The 17,524-nt window shown below is 54.2% G+C and overlaps 1 protein-coding gene across 2 annotated transcripts; it reads right to left on the bottom strand.

The window, feature by feature from the left end:
- Positions 1-882: 882 nt before the first annotated feature.
- On the bottom strand, positions 883-10,424 carry MOCS2 (molybdenum cofactor synthesis 2). Of its 2 annotated transcripts, XM_036309794.1 has the most exons (7): positions 10,160-10,309; positions 9,927-10,048; positions 8,411-8,564; positions 4,803-4,930; positions 3,872-4,022; positions 3,058-3,181; positions 883-1,321 (listed from the first exon to the last, which is right to left on the bottom strand). In XM_036309794.1, exons 3-7 carry the CDS (start codon positions 8,515-8,517, stop codon positions 1,253-1,255), a joined length of 579 nt encoding a protein of 192 aa, XP_036165687.1. In that variant the 5' UTR covers positions 8,518-8,564; positions 9,927-10,048; positions 10,160-10,309; the 3' UTR covers positions 883-1,252. The 2 variants fall into 2 exon arrangements, with proteins under 2 accessions (XP_036165687.1, XP_036165688.1); XM_036309795.1 differs by lacking the exons at positions 883-1,321; positions 3,058-3,181 and adding an exon at positions 3,256-3,532 and having other exon boundaries at positions 10,160-10,424.
- Between the last annotated feature and the right edge of the window lie 7,100 nt (positions 10,425-17,524).

The following is a 17,524-nucleotide window of genomic DNA, read 5'->3' as shown; positions in this document are numbered from 1 at the left end:
AGGGACCACCAGCCGGGTGTCTGGCACCAAGCAGGCAGGCAGGGATGGTTGGAAAAGTGAATTCCTTATGCTAACAATGTCTCACTAGATGTAACAAGTCATATCACCCCAAATGCAGTCAATCTGTGTCTGCAAGTCTAGTCTTCGTTCCCAACATGCATAATGCGAATTCTGTGGTGTCAGTCGCCTGAAATTATGTCCATGTTTTATTGCTTTAAGGCCGATAAGGAGGTCATACACTCCCGTCCATGAAGATAGTACACAGGTGACCACGAGGAGGCTGGGCCTTTGTTTAGGACAAAGACCTTGCAGAGAAGGTGCTCATCAAGGACCTCACTGATGGCGATGCTGCCTAAGCAGCTAAAAGGGATACTATCTGAAAGTGCTTTAATAAACAACCACCTCATTCTCCTTTTTCAGTGGCTGTGGATCAATTTTTATTTTTATTTTATTGATGTCAGAGAGGAAGGGAGAGGGAGAGAGAGAGAGAAACATCAAGGACGAGAGAGAATCATTGCCTGGCTGCCTCCTGCACGCCCCCCACTGGGGATCGAGCCCAAAACCCAGGCATGTGCCCTGACCAGGAATCGAACCGGGACCCCCTGGTTGATGTTCAACAGGGGAGCTGCGCCGGCCGGCTGAGGGTCAAATTTTAAATATCAACTAACAGTATAACCCAAAGGAACCTTGTTGCTAGTCAATTACCCTGGTTTTACAGTGACTTCATGCTGATTTGTATACGGATACAACACTAAGAACTTATAAAATCTAATAAGTAATGGTGAGATGATAGATTCTGAAATCCTAGACATCGCCATAGTATGAAATACATGTTTCATGTCTTAGTACTGAATTTTAAAACACAGAAAAATGCTGCTCATAAACGTTTTTAATCATGTTTATTTGGTTTACTTTTTAAATATATAAATTCTGAAAATATATCATGACTGTCCAGTAATGACTTTGTGCGCCCTCCAGCCAGCACCATAGCGGCACCCTGGCTGTGGGGAGGGGGGCTGGAGGGTGGGTTCTGAGACAGACTCGTGAGTCCAGTTACAATCAGTAGTCATGAGTTCATTCGTCTACCGCTGACATCTTTCCTCGCGTTTAAATTATTCTTCCTTTTCCCCCTAAAGGCGGTCCCTCTCTCTACCTCCACTGTAAGACCTCAGCCTGAACTCTCCCGAGTTCTGGCGAAGGAAAACCAGAATGTGGTCCAAGGTCAGGCGGCCACTTCACCAACGTGAGTGATTTAGTCGCTGGTTGCCCAAAAGCATTCTTTGTTTCTCTTCCAAGATGATGACGATTCTTCGTATATTTCCTAAAAGACAGAAGCATAACAGGCATTCAACACAAAGCACCTGAATACACGCAGACAGACCTGAGCAGGGAGGGAGATGGACATCACACCTACTGGAATCTGCTCCTCTCTCCACATCCCGGACGGTTATATCGGCACCGCGAGCAGAGAAAGGAACGAACACGTCCCCTCCACGTAAGGACGCCAACCCAGAGGGGAGCAGCCGGGGCAGAATAAGGGACGAACTCCCTGGGGCCCAGCACAGGGACAGCTGGGCAGGCAGAAGAGGTGGGATCTTCGGTTCTAAGCATTTTCCTTTCCAAACACACCTGCTGCTCCCGCAGTTCTAACTGCGCTGGTCCCCAGGCAGCGGGGCTCAGCCTGTGACATGGTGACCCTGCAGAAGCTCTGCACAGGTGACAGCTGCTCTGGGCGCAGGTGGCGTCTACCTGCCCACCTGCGCCTGCGCCACAGACGACCTCGAAGCACAGGCCGCGACTAGGACCAGACTAGCATTTCCACACATTCTGGAAGGACAGGCCACCTTCCCGTCTCACTCTCTAGCCAGCTCTTCTGCCGTCGGAACACAAACCCACAGTCGCTTGTCCTCTGGACACCTGGACCCTCCCCTTCCACCCACGGCCTTCTTTGGAGGCCACCCTCTCACCTGCAGTCGGGGGGCTGTCCCCTCTCCCTGCCCCAGGCTCATGACTCACTGTGGGTGCTCTCACCATGGGGTGCCCTCACTGTGGGGTGCCCTCCACTCCCTTCTCAGACGGCTCCCCCGCTCTATGGACACTGTGGCCTGGTTCAGAGCAAACACCCAGACACCCTGCACTAAGCCAGGGTCCCTTCACACTCACGGCCTCTCACCCCAGTTTCCCCTTTAACAAGGGGCTTTGGTTTCCATTCGGAAAGCCTGGTGGCTACATCCCTCAGACGGGTCAGGTCCAGCTGTCATGGACACTGAGGGGCCCCCGCCCTGGTCCCCGGCCCTGGCTGCTGTCCCCACACCGCCCAGCGGCTCGCACTCTGCTACAGCCCCACCTGGGTGCTGGCCACCGAGAGCACAGACAGCTGCTGCCGCTGCCGCTGCTGGGGAGAGGCTCTATGACCAGAGACCCGTTTGCCCTCACTGCGGGGCTGGGCACACAGAGAGCCCGTATGTCTCCCACTGACATGGTTACATCCACTCACTGGGCATTTTCTCCACCCTTTTCTTTTCTTTTTCTAAAAGGATGGAGCCCTGGGAGGTCTAGTGCCTTGAAGAATTTCTGTGCTGGCAACTGCCCGAGTAGCCGCACACCATTCCCGCTCTGCACAGGAGACCCCTTGTTCAGGGAACCCTAACCCGAGGGCTCCGGCAGCCTGGGAACCCCAACTCTTACACTGTGGAGGCCGGCTCCGTGCCGTGCATTCTGGGGGCGTATATTTTTCATGGTTAACAAACCTTGGAAAAAAGATCCTAGATAATAAAAGCATAACATGCTAATTAGACCGGACAACCTTCCGGACGAAGCTGGGGCTGCAAGGGCTGAGGCAGAGGCGGCTGCTGTGGCGGGTGGGGGTCGGGCCCCTTGCAGGAATTTCGTGCATCGGGCCTCTAGTTTTACATAAACACCATTTCTCAGATTAAGAAAACAGGAGTCAGCAAGTCGGGGGAGACACATACGCACAAACTCTGCATGTGCTCTTGTGCTCAAAAATCCCTGAGAAAACCCTGGCCAAAGGCAGAGGCGGGAGCTTCCTCCAGGTACCTTCTTCCACACGGGCACCTTGGCCTTCAGAGCGTCGATGGCGTAGCTCACGGCTCCGAGGGACGCAGCCCTGTGGGCTGAGGACACGGCGATGACAACGCTTGCTTCGGACACGGGGACCAGGCTGCAACAGAACAGAGGGTACGTTACGCCTTCTCTGAACCTACTGCTCAAGGGTTCATGACCCCTGAAGAGAAAACCCAGAGAAGCTCCCAGAACTAACACCCCCTTCCTCCTACGTGGCCTCCAGGTCAACCAACGCCTGAGCCAAACGAACAGGCACAGCGCCCGGCGGTGCCGGAGAAATGTCACCAACTGGCGAAGCAGCAGAGAACTTAACTGTCAAACAGCAACACACAGCGGACAGGACCACCAGCGCTGTAATCCAAGGACAGGCGCCGTAACAAAGCAGCACTCGCTGCGCCTGACGACAGTCTCCCCTGCTGGGCGCTTGCAAAGCCTGGAACCCACTCTTCTTAGGGACACAAAAGGCAAACGAATCTAATGTCCTTCCAGGGCATGTACTTTACAGTCTCTTTTCTTCATATAAACAGAGTCCAGACTAGAAGACAATTCCCTAACGGCCTCTGGGACTTCCCCCCGATCGACACAAGCCCTGCAGCCCGGGCTCAAGGGTTTTGCCCACCTGGGCCCTGGCACAGCAGCTGGCACTGCAAACGTTACAACGGACAAGCAGCCTTAACCTCCACCGTCTGCCAGGAAACACGCTAACTCCTCTCCCCGGAGCCAGGACCTGACACCGCAGGGTCCGCGCCCGCACGGAGGGAGCTGGCAGGGCATGAGGGCGCCGTACCCGAGTCTGTGGAACACCGCGATGTGCCTGACCGGCCACTTCCGCCTCACATCCCCACAAATCCTCCGGACTTCGTTCTCCGCCATCGGTATGTACGCTTCGTACTCTAAGCTAATGACTTTTTTCCCTTCAAAGTGATTCCTTGTGGTCCCTAAGAAGAAGGAAAAAAGGCTATTAGATAAGGTTTCTCCTTATAGTAGAAATGGCACAGTAAAAAAGGTTCTAATTTTTTAATATATTTTGATTGATTTTTTTTTTTTTAGAGAGGAAGGGAGAGGGAGAGGAAGAGAAAAATCGATGAGAGCGAAACATCGCTTGGCTGCCTCCTGCACGCCCCCTACTGGGGATCGAGCCTGCAACCCAGGCATGTGCCCTGACCTGGACTGAACCGGCGACCCTTTGGTGCACGGATGACAGCCAACCACCTGAGCCACACCGGCCAGGGCAAGAACAGGGTTATTTTGGAATAGACAAGTAGCATACAGATCTAACGATTACATTGCAATATTCTAAAAATGAACATCATGAGAAAAACAAAAGTAACCGTCGCAAAGGTAAGAAGATAAGACGCGCGGACTGGGCAGGCGGACGGAGACTCTCGCGTGACAAAGCAGCAGAGTTCTTTTCCGGCGGCGTTTGCCACTTGGAGGAACGCATCACGTTCCGGGTCATCATGAAGGTGTCACCGCCACCATTTCCCCTGGATGTTTGGAAAACACAGAATTCTCTCTGCTAAGGACCTCTGTCCTGCTCTGAGTAGGCCTTTAAATGCTCATTTGACGATTAACTAACACAAAGCAAAAGCTGGAAACTTCGACCCCCATCCGGTCACCGTGGCTCAGTGTCTGAACATCCCGCCCTAACACTGGACACGGGACACCCGTGCCTTTACGGCCTCGTGCCGGCCAGGGAGCTGGGGACACACACTCACCCACAAACAGGGACACTGCACCGCAGAGCGGGGACGTCACCAGCTGCGAGACTTCCTCCACGGACAGCTTCTCGGCGGTGAACCTGATGATATCTTTAGGTTTCTCTTCATCTTCACCCACATCTTCCCTAGAAATGAGGTATTAACAGACCTTAAGGGTGGTGCCAGAGGCAATCACCCAGCTACAGGCTGCACGTCCAGTCATGCTTCTCTACATTAGAGGTGCTGGGAGGCACGCTCTGATCCGAATGATACCAATAAGTGTGAAATTAAAAAAACACGACAGTGTTTACCCCCAATGAGCTGAGCACGATATAAAAAGGACTTTACCATGAACATGACCACTTGCAGTGGCTCTACCTGCCTGACGCCGCGGCCCTTTAATACGGTTCCTCATGTCGTGGGGACCCCCAACCATAAAATTATCTTCGTGGCTACTTCATCACTGTAACGTTGCTACTGTTATGAATCGTAACGTAAATATCTGATCTGCAGGATGCATTTTCATTGTCCGCGACCCACAGGTTGAGAACCGCTGAGTCTTAAAGCATAAACTATCCCTCTCGCCCACTTGTCCCCCTTCGGAATTGCTCCTCTGAGGGCTCTCCCGTCCCGGGATGGTCCAGATCTCGACAGGTCAGCCTCACGCACATCGCTCTCCCCGCGGTCACCACACCACGCCTGGAACCGCCCTTTCCTTTGGCCACAAAGGCTCCGGGGAGAGAAATGGTGACGCACAGGGACGGGTTCATTTCACTGCGGGCACAACCCGAAAAGGCGCCGAGGGAATAAAAGGGGGAAGTGCCCGCCTGTGCAGAGCGCTGGGGTCCTCGCCGTGCACCGCCCAGCCCCCCGGCAGCATCTGGGGCTGCTCCCTGCGCGGGGGCTCACCCACGCACTGGACACGGGCCAGGCAGGTGGAACCTTGCAGGCCGCGAGGCGTGTGGGCAAAATCCTAAATCCTGGGGGTTCACCCGCACAGAAGAGGAGGGGAAGAAGGCCCGGAGGAGTGAGGGAGTCACTCAAGGTGATGCCAACCACGGAGCCTCCTAAGCCAGTGTCCTCGCCCTGGCCCCGCGGCCCGAAGAGAAATGAGCGGTCAGCCTAGACGCTGATCCAGGACGTCCCACCGCCCGCACGCCCCGCGCCTCCTCCACCCCTTTTCTTGCAATAAGGTCCAGGCAAGCCAGTCTCTGAACTTCAAGCCATGCCAGCGCCCCACTGGTTCTGTGAGGACCTAAACCATGTGCTTCAAACCTGTCAAACACACTCATCAATCACCAAGCTGCTGAGTCAACTTCCGCATCTTTCCAAGAGCAGCTCTAATCATCACACACACATGCACACATACACGCCCAGACACATGCATGTGCACACATGCTCACACACAACACACACATACGCACGCACACACGCTGACACATGCACGTGCACACACACGCTCACACGCACACGTGACACACACATACGCTGACACATGCATGTGCGCACACACGCTCACACGCCACACGCACACACATATGCAAGCACACACACGCTCAGACACATGCATGTGCACACACACACATGCTCTCTCACACACACACACACACACATATGCACGCACAAACATACACACCCCTAACTTCAATGGCAGCCCATTATTTCTGAATAAATTCCAAACTCCAAGAAATAGCACTTTTCTAAAATCATGAAGGTGATAAGGTGACCAGTTTCCAAATAAAACAGAGATACATGTCTACGGAAGCCTTCTCTTATTCCTAAACAGTAGGGCTAAGAGAGCCCATCCTTATGGCCATGGTGGGCAATCTGCTTTGCAATATCTATCCTTCCCTTTGGGGCACTGGCCTCCGGAAGAGCGTGGGGAAAAGCGGGTGAAACGTGATCAGGCATCCTTGGCTTGTTCCTTTCTGTGATGAAGCCAAGGATTTACCGCTCAGCATGACGGTCACTCTGCTTCTGGAAGGAAACCCCAGCAAGCTGAGACGTCCTCCTTCATTCCGAACTTTACCAAAGTGTCTTACTGGCAAGGTTGTTCGTCTCTACGCCATTTACTCGTCAGCTGACAATGAATTAAGCCCCGTTCTGTCTGCGTGTCCGCCTACACAGAGAATCGCTCTTATACGCCCTCCACCCAGGGACGCTGCTGTTTGGAAAGACGGAGCGATGGCCTGGGTCCCACCTGCAACAGCTAAATAACAAAGCTGCGTTTTCACATCCCTGGGAACTGGTAGGCGTCCGTTTTAGCACAGTGACCTCTCCCTCCCGGGCATGTAATGTTTCCGCACCCTCTGTGCCCGGGGAGCTGCGACCCAGCACCAGTAAGCGCATTTGTGAAGAAGCACAGAGTCCAACCATCTGACCTCGGGCCTTGGCTCTGCCGCCTCAAGCATGTCAAACTCACAGGCTAACACAGGCCAAATAAACAAGGTTTAAGTGTACGTGGGCCACAAAAAAAAACAAAGCTTCAATTTTCATAGAAACGTAGGTTTATTTCGATAGAGACATGCTGAATACAAGGGGCTGAAATAAATGAGTAATTACTAACATAAAATAATAGAACATTTTAGTAAAAATTAATATTTTGTCTTGAACATTAACTTATCAGACACTGCATCACCGCACAAATTAATAAGCGTAATGCAAATAAACCTATTTTTCTTGTTCTCCGAAAGTGAAATATTTCCTGTTGCACACATCAAACAAGTCAGTCCGAGACTAATGACTGGCCATCAGCTGCTAAAATATTTGCTGCTAGTATTAGTGGAGAGAAATGGTGCGCCTGCGCGTTAGGTGTGTAAGGGAAATGAATGCAACATGATTACAGTAATCAGCCATTAGTGAACATTGTAGTTCGTTATTAATAATTATGTATAACAGGATAGTGCAAAAATTAAGTTACAAAAATTTTTTAAAATGCTTCTTACATATTGTCATATTGGCTGGGCCGCAAAAATATTCGTTGTGGGCCGCATGCAGGCCACAAGTTTGACATGCGTGAGCTACGTGACCACAGACTAGCTTTGTACCTCCCTGAACATCAGCTCTCCCTCCTGCAACAGTGCCCGGCACTGTGCCTGGCACACGAGAGCGTCTCAACAAACCATGCAGTGAAGAGGATGGACACATCCGAGGGACATGGAGCGAGGCTGCTGACAGCAGAATTGAAGCAGAGACAGCAGGGAGGCGGCACAAGTCTATCTGCACCGACGCCGGGCTGCGCTGTGGCAGAGAGCGTGCAGACAGGCTTACAGTGGGGCCTTGACTGACGAGTGTCCCGACTAAGGAGTTTTTCGGGATATGAGCTGTCTCTCGGCCGATTTTTGGCTTTGAGTTGGGAGCTAAAATTCGGGTTACGAGCCAGCTTCAGATACCCCACCGCTAGTTGGCGCAGCGAACGTCACAGTGAACGCCACCACATCAGCCCAGCACCACGTGTCTCACTCGTTCACTTTTTGATTTGACATACGAGTAATATGAGTTATGAGCTCCGTCACGGAACGAATTAAACTCGTAAGTCAAGGCCCCACTGTACAAAGAGCGCAGGCAAAGCCATCTGCACGCAGGTTACCCCTGTGTGACCCTTCTCCAGGGACAGGAACACTTACCTCACATGCTCCAGGGGCCCCCCAGCACTAGCCTCCACTAATGGGGGGGATGACGGCGACTTCGTCTCCTGCTCGAAGCAGAAGGAGCTGATCTCCAAGCTCGACATATTCCTGACGCACAGCCAGTATCACCTGGTTCCTGACATCAGCCAACCTGAGGGAAGCAAGCAGAGTGAGAAGCGTCAGTGCTGTGCGAGGCCTCCAAGGTCTCCCATGAAAAAGGTGACAGAAGCCCTGGCCGGTGTGGCTCAGTGGCTAGAGCGTCGGCCAGCAGACTGAAGGGTCGCAGGTTCGATTCTGGTCAAGGGCACGTACCTCGGTTGCAGGCTGGATCCCTGACCCTGGGTGAGGCCCGTGTGGGAGACAACCAGTCGATGTGTCTCTCTCACATCAATGTTTCCCTCTGTCTCTCTCCTTCCCTTCCACTCTCTAAAGATCAACAGGAAAATACCCTCAGGTGAGGATTAAGGAAACAAAAAAAATATGACATAAATATTACTTTGTAGCATCGCCTGCAGTTATAACTAAAGTAACTTATGTTCTGCAGAGAAAGGACGCATCCATTGAAGAATAAATATACTCATTCACCACCAAGAACACAGAAAACTGCCAACAACGCATATTGGCTGCCGTGTGTCTTAGAGAATTAAATACTAGACTGAAGCTAACATTCAGACCAGGTCAAAGAAAAGAAAGAAAAAAGAAAAATGCTCTAATTCCAGGAGCCTTCTAAGTGTACAGTCTACTGAGTGGACCTCAGAAGTCCCCACAAGACAGGTGTCTCCCGGCAGGTGAAAGGTTACAGGTAAGGTGGGACAGAGGCCCCGCATGTGTCATGGATTATCAGGGCACTGTCAGAGCAATTTAAAAGGTAAATAAAATAAAAAATGAGTAGTTTTTTGAACACGCATTGTGGAGTTTCTCTTACCCGTTGAACATCCATATGGACTAAGCGACATCGTCAAACTTCCTGAACACCTTCTAAGAAGCCACTTTTACAATTTGTCCCCAAAAGGACTTGAGGTAGGGACATTAAATCGGCTATTATAAAACGCAAGTTCAGCAAATCCAAACGCAAATCCAAAACCCCGGGGTTTGGTATCTCCTTTTTCTCTTAATCTTAGAAATTTCCATTCTGACTTCTCTGAAGACGTGGCAGGACATAAAAGTTTCAAGCACACATTTTAACAGAACTTGTAACAGTTTCACTTACTGCTATGAAAATGCAGAATCTACATGTTCGATATTTTGAAATTACAAAAGCAAACATGAGCATGTCCGTGTGGGAGCACCCAGCTCACTGCGCTCCTCGGTAACTGTCTCTAACCCGCCTTAAGGAGCTGTGCATTTTAAACTAGGATTTACATTTCTGGTTCCAGAAAAACAGAAAAAAATGACCCTTTCTGACATTAGGGAAAAAAAAATTAATTTTTTTCACTTTGACCATTTACCCATTCACCCATTTTTTAGAATGCTAAAAAGCGTCTGTTGTACGTATTCCACAATGTTTACCTACCCCGGATGCCGCGCTTCTATCTCATTCCACAGCTGCGATGCTTTGATTTCTTGGGGCACAGAAATGGTCTCCGAGCGAATTCCTGTGATTTCAGCACTTTTTGCAAAATACAACACTTCGACCTGAAAGGAGAGAAAATGCTCTTAATTACCGACTCGCGGTCCTCTCCTGACAAATGAGTTCCTTTTTGTCAAAGACAAATTGGATGAGTGAGAGAAAATCAAATCGCCCACAGAAATGTCGGCGTGTCTGCAGGGCCACCTTCTGAACAGCTCGCACGGAGTCCGGGTGCCGGTGCCAACGCCCCACGCGGCTCCGCGGAAACCAGAGAGGCGACCAGGTGGCACCTGGGGGACACGTCCCCAGCGACCGCGTGTCTGAGTGCCGAGCAGGCACAGGGTGAACGGCCGGGAAGCCAGGCCCGTCTTCCGGGGCCGCTGACCTGGGCCCGCGGAGCCGGGGCGGGTTATGCAACCGCCGCCCGCCGGGCAGGCCGAGCGGGTTCCAGCACCTGCTCCTGCACCTGCTCCGCCGGCCGGGTCCAGGGCGCCGCCGGGACCGGCCCGCCGCGGGGCGCCTCCCCACCCACCCGCGGTGGCCCACGCGGGGGACACGTGTTGTGAGGACCCTAAACTGCTGACCCGCGGGCGGCCGCCACCAGCACCCGGGGCCCCGGACACCGATGCGAGCGCCGCGGGGACCTGCGACTGAGGCTGGAATGCGCGGGGGCCGGGGGGTGGGGGTGGGGGTGGGGGGGTGGGGGGGGCTCCGGGCAGGAGAGGAGGCGGATCTTTTGGAAACTCGTCTCCGAGAAGGAATAACCCAGGGCGGGGCAAAGGTCAGGTGCCCCCGGGGGAGGGCGGGGGCCCGGGAAGGGAGGGGGCCCCGGGGAGGGTGCGGGCGCCCGGCGGCAGGAGCCCTGGGCTGGGCACAGCCTCCGAGGCCGGGAGGGCACGGGGCGCGCGCCCGGGAGGGGTGCCCACCTTACCTGGCAGCGCGGCACCATCCCGCCCGAGCGGGTCAGCCAGGCCGGCCGGAGGCGGAGACGGCGCAGGCGCACCGACAGCCCGGCCCGCGCACGCGCCCCGCTCGCCCCGCCCCTCCCTCCCCTCCCCTCCCCTCCCTCCCCTCCCCTCCCCTCCCCTCCCCTCCCCTCCCCTCCCCTCCCCTCCCCTCCCCTCCCCTCCCTCTCCTCCCCTCCCCTCCCCTCCCTCCCCTCCCCTCCCCTCCCCTCCCCTCCCCTCCCCTCCCCTCCCCTCTCCCCCGTCCCCTCCCGAGGTCCCGGCGGGTGCGGCGCCCGGAGCTGAGCGGGCACGCCCGGGACTGGGCTTCCCACCGCTCACCTGCAGCTGCCCTTTCTTTCTTTATTTTAAATAAGTTTTTACTGATGTCAGAGAGGAAGGGGGAGGGAGGGAGGGAGGGAGGGAGAGAAGCATCCATGATGAGAGAGTCAGGGACCGGCTGCCTCCTGCGCGCCCCCCACTGGGGACGAGCCCGTAACCCGGGGGCAGGTGTCCTGACCGGGCATCGAACCCTGACCTCCTGGTGCGCAGGTGGAGGCCCAGCGCGGAGCCCCTCGGCAGCGGGCGCGCAGGCTGCTCCTTCGGAACCTTTCTGTGCGCCGAGGGCAAATGGTGGCTGCCCCTAAAGGCTGGAGCCTCCGCGGGTCAAAGCGGCACTTTTCCTGCTCTTGGCCGCCGGGATCCATCCAACCGGCCCGCCCGGTGCCACCAGGACTGCGCGCCTCCTGCTGGTTGGCTGTGTGGATAGGAAGGGGTGTCCGTCCCCTTGGAGCTCATAGCCGGGGTGTCAGACAGCGTCCACGTAACTCGGGTACCAGGTGTCATCCAGGGGACCGGGTCACACCCCTGGGGCGTGAGTGTGTGTGTGTGTGTGTGTGTGTGTGTGTGTGTGTGGCGGGGGCTGCTCAGCTGGGGGCTGGCGCAGGAAGAGCTCACTCACCGGAGGCGGGGCTGGAGCAGCGGGGAGGGGAAGGGAGGGCATTTCACTGGCCCCGCCCAGCCAGGGTGGGTACCAGCAGCGGCTTGGGGAGGCCACAGGGGGAAGGTGGTGGGCCAGGCGGTGCCCCCAGCAAGGGGAGTGGAGGTGAGGCTGGAGGGACCAGGGAGGGACCCAGGGCAAGAGAAATGGACAAGGACCGACAAGCACCAGCATCTGTGCTGGGAAGGCGGTGAGCACCAAGGATAAAGAATCATGTTCACCTTCAGGCAGAACCACGGGATGACACTGACCTTAGACTTGTCGGTGACGTCCAAGGCCAGCCCATGGCGTGAGCAACGTCTAAAACACGGCTGGGAACAAAAGCATGAGCCAGAGGCGACGGTCAGGCTGGTGCCCAGAGAGGCCGAACCTCAACCTGCAGACAGCAGCAACGTGCACAGCAGCCGAGGGCCCCTCTCAGAAGCCTCCCTGGGCAGGGATACAGCCAATCCAGAGAGGAAGCAAATGAGAACTCAGCAAGAAGAAGCGAATGGCAGCAAATAAATACAGGAAGTGAGATTTTAACCCACTTACATATAAAACAAAAGCGTCGATTGTGGGGTTATGGTTATGGGATAAAATATTATTGATATCAGATAACTTTAAAAACATAATAGAAACGGCCCCAAATTGGGACATGTGTTTACAAAACATCGATCCAAGCCTCAATAGTTTTCATAATCTCGCTTCTTCACTTGAGAAGGGTCTGTCTACCAGGAGCCACTAGAAATGACGCCTTAATAAAAATGTGGTGATTCCTAATCCCTTCCGTTTCATCTCAGTTACTTTGCTGTTAAATTCAGTAAAGTTCATGAAAAGCTACAAATATAGGTAATGTGTGGTTTTGTTGCACTTTGTGAAAATGGCATCGGTGCAGCTTTGATGCCCAGAGGAAAGGGGACAGCACTCACCACGTGGCAGTGGGCCCTGTGTGTGGGCGTGGAATTGCCGATGATTGGAAAACGACTTTTGCTCTCCTCTTAGTCGATTTCTGTGCTGCTGGGTTTTTAAAAGTAATTGATCTAGAAACACCTTTGGGTGATTGTTGCTCGGGGAGCACTGGGGATACACGTGAGCCAGACAAATAAGGCCTCGCCCCCATGCTCACTTTCTGGTTAGGAAGACAGGTAGGCCCGCACCTGCTGTACGGAGAGGACTAGGGACGGTGCTCCGAGGCCAGGAGTGGGGGAGGGGCAGGTGCCCTTCGCAGGGTCAGAGGAAGGACCCGGCCGGGCTGAGGTGAGACCTGGGGGGTGAGAGGTGGCCACGGGCGGGGCGGGCGGGGTGTTCTGGACACCGCAGCCTGGCTGTGGGCTGGACGGGACCCTGTGTGTTCCAAGAAGAGAAGAGGAGAGAGGTTAAGAAGAAGGAAGAGATTAGAGCAGTGGTTCTCAACCTTGGCTGCGCGTTAGAATCACCTGGGAATCTTTTTAAAATCCTGATTTCTGGGCCCCATTTTTGTAAATTCATGAGGCCCAGAAATCAGGATTTTAAAAAGTTCCCAGGTGATTCTAATGTGCAGCCAAGGTGGCGAGCCGCTGGATTGGAGATTGAAGGGAACTGAGCGTGCAGATCCCGGGCGGCCCTGAAAGCCAGTTTGGATCTTTTCTCTATTTCATTGGGAAGCCACACACACACACACACACACACACACCCCTTTCAAAAGTGTGACTCTGCGTCTGCTGTCCGCTCCGAGCCATTTTCAGGATCCCGAGGGCAAACAGGAAGAAGAAAGTAAGGAAGCTTCACCGGGACTCCCAGTTCTGGGCGAGAAGTTCTCCCGCCATCGCCCGCAGCTGCTCAACAGGACCCAGTCCGGGCTCTGGTCACGGAGGCGGCCCATTCGGGGTCTCTCATGCAATGCCGCTGCTGCAGGGCCTCGGACACGCGCAGCCTAGGCGCACGGTGCGACACAGTGGGGGACACAGACCCTCGGGCGCAGCCCAGGTGCCCCCTTAGTGCGCCGCGGGGTCGAGGAAGTTCCCGCTGTGCTTTCGGATCCGTGGGCGTCGGACTCGCATCTAACATGTCGTTGGGCCTTTGCGTTTCTCATTAAAAGCTACATGCAGCGGTTATGTTTTGAAAGACCGGGTCCACATAAGCCCATCTGGAATGACTCATTTTAAGAGCTCACCTAGAATTTAAGCACTTTGCTATGCAAGTGGCTTGTAAAGACATTTCGCTCAGGGTGTGTTGGCTCGGTTTTATGATCGAATGAAATTACAAAAGGTCACGTTCTTCTTGTGTAATTCTGTTCATTGGTCGTCTCCGATTAAAACAAACAAACCCGGAAAAATAAAATAAAACAAACAAGCCCGCATAAACTACATATCCTTGTTACTTTATGCAAAGGAAGTCAGAAGAAGCACTCCCCCTGGTGGCTCGTTAGTCCAATTGCAACCCCCTCAGTCCCGGAGAGAGAGATACAGGAGCTTCGGCAACTGGGCTCTTTGCTGACCGCGTCCTGAGACCAACACGCCGGCCGCCAGATGGCAGAGGGGAGCGCGACGCCCAGATTTCATTTCTGCAAAAATCTAAGAGGCGCAGCAAGCAGGTTACGAAAGAGAGAGAAATACACCCCCAGGGTCGGGACCCCGTGAACAACGAAGCTCTTTTCAGGAGCCTGGTGTGGCTCCGGAAAGCGCTCCATTCCCTGCCCGGACGCCCGACAGACGGCCTGATGGTCCTGCAGACAGAGGCTGCGGAGAACAAAACCCTGAAACCTCACCCGAGGGCACCAGGAAGCCCACGTCTAGACGCAGGAGCCCAGCCCCAGGAACCAACAGCTGGCCTGAGGCAGGTGCAGGCAAGGGGGGCGGGGGCTGCGCCCAGAGCCCAGCTGGTCTCCCAGGAAAGTCCTCCTGGTCTCTGAGGCCCAGCCCCCCCTTCCCACCTGGCAGGGAGCTGGGAGTGGAATGACCGACCCTGAGAGCAGGCAGGACCACAGCGGCTGCGGCTCCTTAAAACCGCGAAGTTCCGACGCCCCAACCTGCGTAGATGTTGAGGACGCTGTGAGCGCCGAGGTCACCGGGACACGGAGAGGCTGCTGGGCTTCAGGAGGCACCAAGGCCGAGACCTTGGAGACACGGAGGGAGAGAGAGCAGCCTCGTGTGGCCGAGGAGGACGGAGGACACAGACCAACCTGCTGAGAAGCATCTCTCCGCCCTGTTCCCACCCGCCCGGGCCCTCCGGCCACAGGTCATCCCTCCCCCTCTGTACCTCGGGGGTGGGCAGACTCTTCTGGAAAAGGCCAGTTCGTCAGCATTCAGATACGCAGCCGGGTCTCATCCCAGCCACTCAGCTCCCCATCGCGCCGTGGCAGCACGTAAGTGAGTGTGTGGCCCCATCGGCACGATTACTGACCAGGCGAGCGCTGGCCCTTGCAGTGCTGTCCACAACGCAGGGAAAGGGGTGGGGATTTCTCCAAGAAGAGCGCAGCCACATTCTAACCAGCCGTGAAGAGGTCTGGGGAAACCTTTCCTCGTTAACTAGCAGTAAAAGGAGAACAAACGGAAAATCTATTCCAGCAAAAATTAAATAATATGAAAAAACGTGGTATGAAATGTCAGAGGAAAACGTGTGGTTGTAGATCGCCAACCCCCTCGCCAAGGGGAACGCCCAGAGCCGCCCTGGGAGGCGATCGGTCAGGAGCCACGCTGGGTCGGACTTCAATGCACCATAAGCCCACACAATGGGCCCAGCTCAGTGGCTGAACATCAACCTATAAACCAGGAGGTCACGGTTCGATTCCCAGTCAGGGCACAGGCCCGGGTTGCAGGCTGCTCCCCAGTGTGGGGCGTGCGGGAGGCAGCCGGTCCATGATTCTCTCTCTTCATTGATGTTTCTATTTCTCTCCTCCCTCTCCCTTCCTCTCTGAAATCAATAAAAATATGTTTAAAAAACTATAAAATGGAAGTGGTGTTTGGAAGGAAATACTGAGGACTAACATGTGAACAGAGCAAAGCAACAGATATGTAAGGAAGGAAAAGCCACGGCCAGAGCGGGCATTGCCTGCGGAGAGCGCTGCAGGGCGGTCAGGGCTGCCGTGGTGGCCGCTCTGACTGAGCCGCGTGGAGCGGCCTCGCTGCCTGGTTGGCGCTTCACCTGTGGTTCGGGCGATCAGGGAACTGAATGGAACGTTAACTTTTTGTGAATTAGCTGAGACGGAAATAGCCACATTGCTGGTAGCTATTTATTGAACTGCGGGTCCAGAGGTAACTCGGGGACAGTTACAGCACCACAGAGGAACAGCGAGGAGGTTCAGCAGCTACACAGTCAACAGAGAACAGGCGTAAAGACCACGGAGCACAAAGAGACTCGGTGTTCCTGAAAGAGAAATCTAAATAAATGGCCAGGACACGACTGTGAAATCACCATAGAAGGTAATTGTCCCAAATACAGTTTACACGCAGAGGCCAAGGGCACAGTGTATTCCAATAAAACCCGGGAACATCATAATGGGCAGTAAATATTTCCTGATCGCGAGTGAGTTCCAAGGATAACATTTCATCAGGTATCCAGGAAGAAAAAAGCGTGACTTAAAAACTGAGCCAGCTTTTTATTTCTCCAGAGTAGCATTTAGCATCGGAAGGTATGGACCAATGTCTACAAAAGGCTGAGGGGAGGAACTGTGCCTAACATGCTTCACAGTCTGACCTACTGTCATTCAGCCCTAAAGACCACGGGCAAACACGGAAGATCTGGGAAGTACAGTCCACACACACACACACACACACACACCACATCACACCACATCACAAAACCTTCCTCATGATAAGATCCAGTTAAACCAGAAATGGCATAGAAGCCAGTGTAAAAAACACTGGTGGAAAACACTGCATCCATTTAAATAGATAACCAAGTTTAAATAATCATGAAAATGATGCTTATAGGATACTAGAGGCCTGGTGCACAAAATTTGTGCACTCGGGTGTGGAGGCAGGGGTCCCTCAGCCTGGCCTGTGCCCTCTCGTGGTCTGGGAACCCTTGAGGGGATGTCCGACTGCTGGCTTAGGCCCGCTGTAGGGAGCAGGCCTAAGCCGGCAGTCAGATATCCTTAGCGCAGTTGCAGAGGCGGGAGAGGCTCCCACCACCGCCACTGTGCTCACCAGCCATGAGCCTGGCTTCTGGCTGAGCGGCACTCCCCCTGTGGGAACGCACTGACCACCAGGGGGCAACTCCTGCATTGAGCATCTGCCCCCTAGTGGTCAGTGTGCATCATAGCGACCGGTTGTTCTGCTGTTTGGTTGATTTGCATATTAGCCTTTTATTATATAGCATAAACACATTTTAACTGAAGATATAATTATCACAGTGCAGCACATTGCCTCAGACCTGGCCCCGGGAGCACAGCCTGAAGTGTGGAGTCCTGTGAAGTGAGTGAGAAAGGCACCCTGGGTTAGGAAGTGGGGGAGTCGACAGGCAATTTCGGGGGAACTCCAGCAGAGTGTGGACGAGAATGTGGTCCACGTGGTGGCTGGAGCAGGAAAGGACCTCTTCTCTCTCTGAAAAGTGATGGCACAAGGAGAACAAAGGCCTGACCCACAGGGTGAGGGAAACAGGAGGGGCCGCAATAGGAAAACGTTGGAAACTAGAGA

Source organism: Myotis myotis, unplaced genomic scaffold, assembly GCF_014108235.1.
Source record: "Myotis myotis isolate mMyoMyo1 unplaced genomic scaffold, mMyoMyo1.p scaffold_m19_p_5, whole genome shotgun sequence".
In the NCBI taxonomy this organism is placed as follows: Eukaryota; Metazoa; Chordata; class Mammalia; order Chiroptera; family Vespertilionidae; genus Myotis; species Myotis myotis.
The sequence above is the reverse complement of the archived record's forward strand: the minus strand, read 5'-3'. Positions and strand labels throughout refer to the sequence as shown.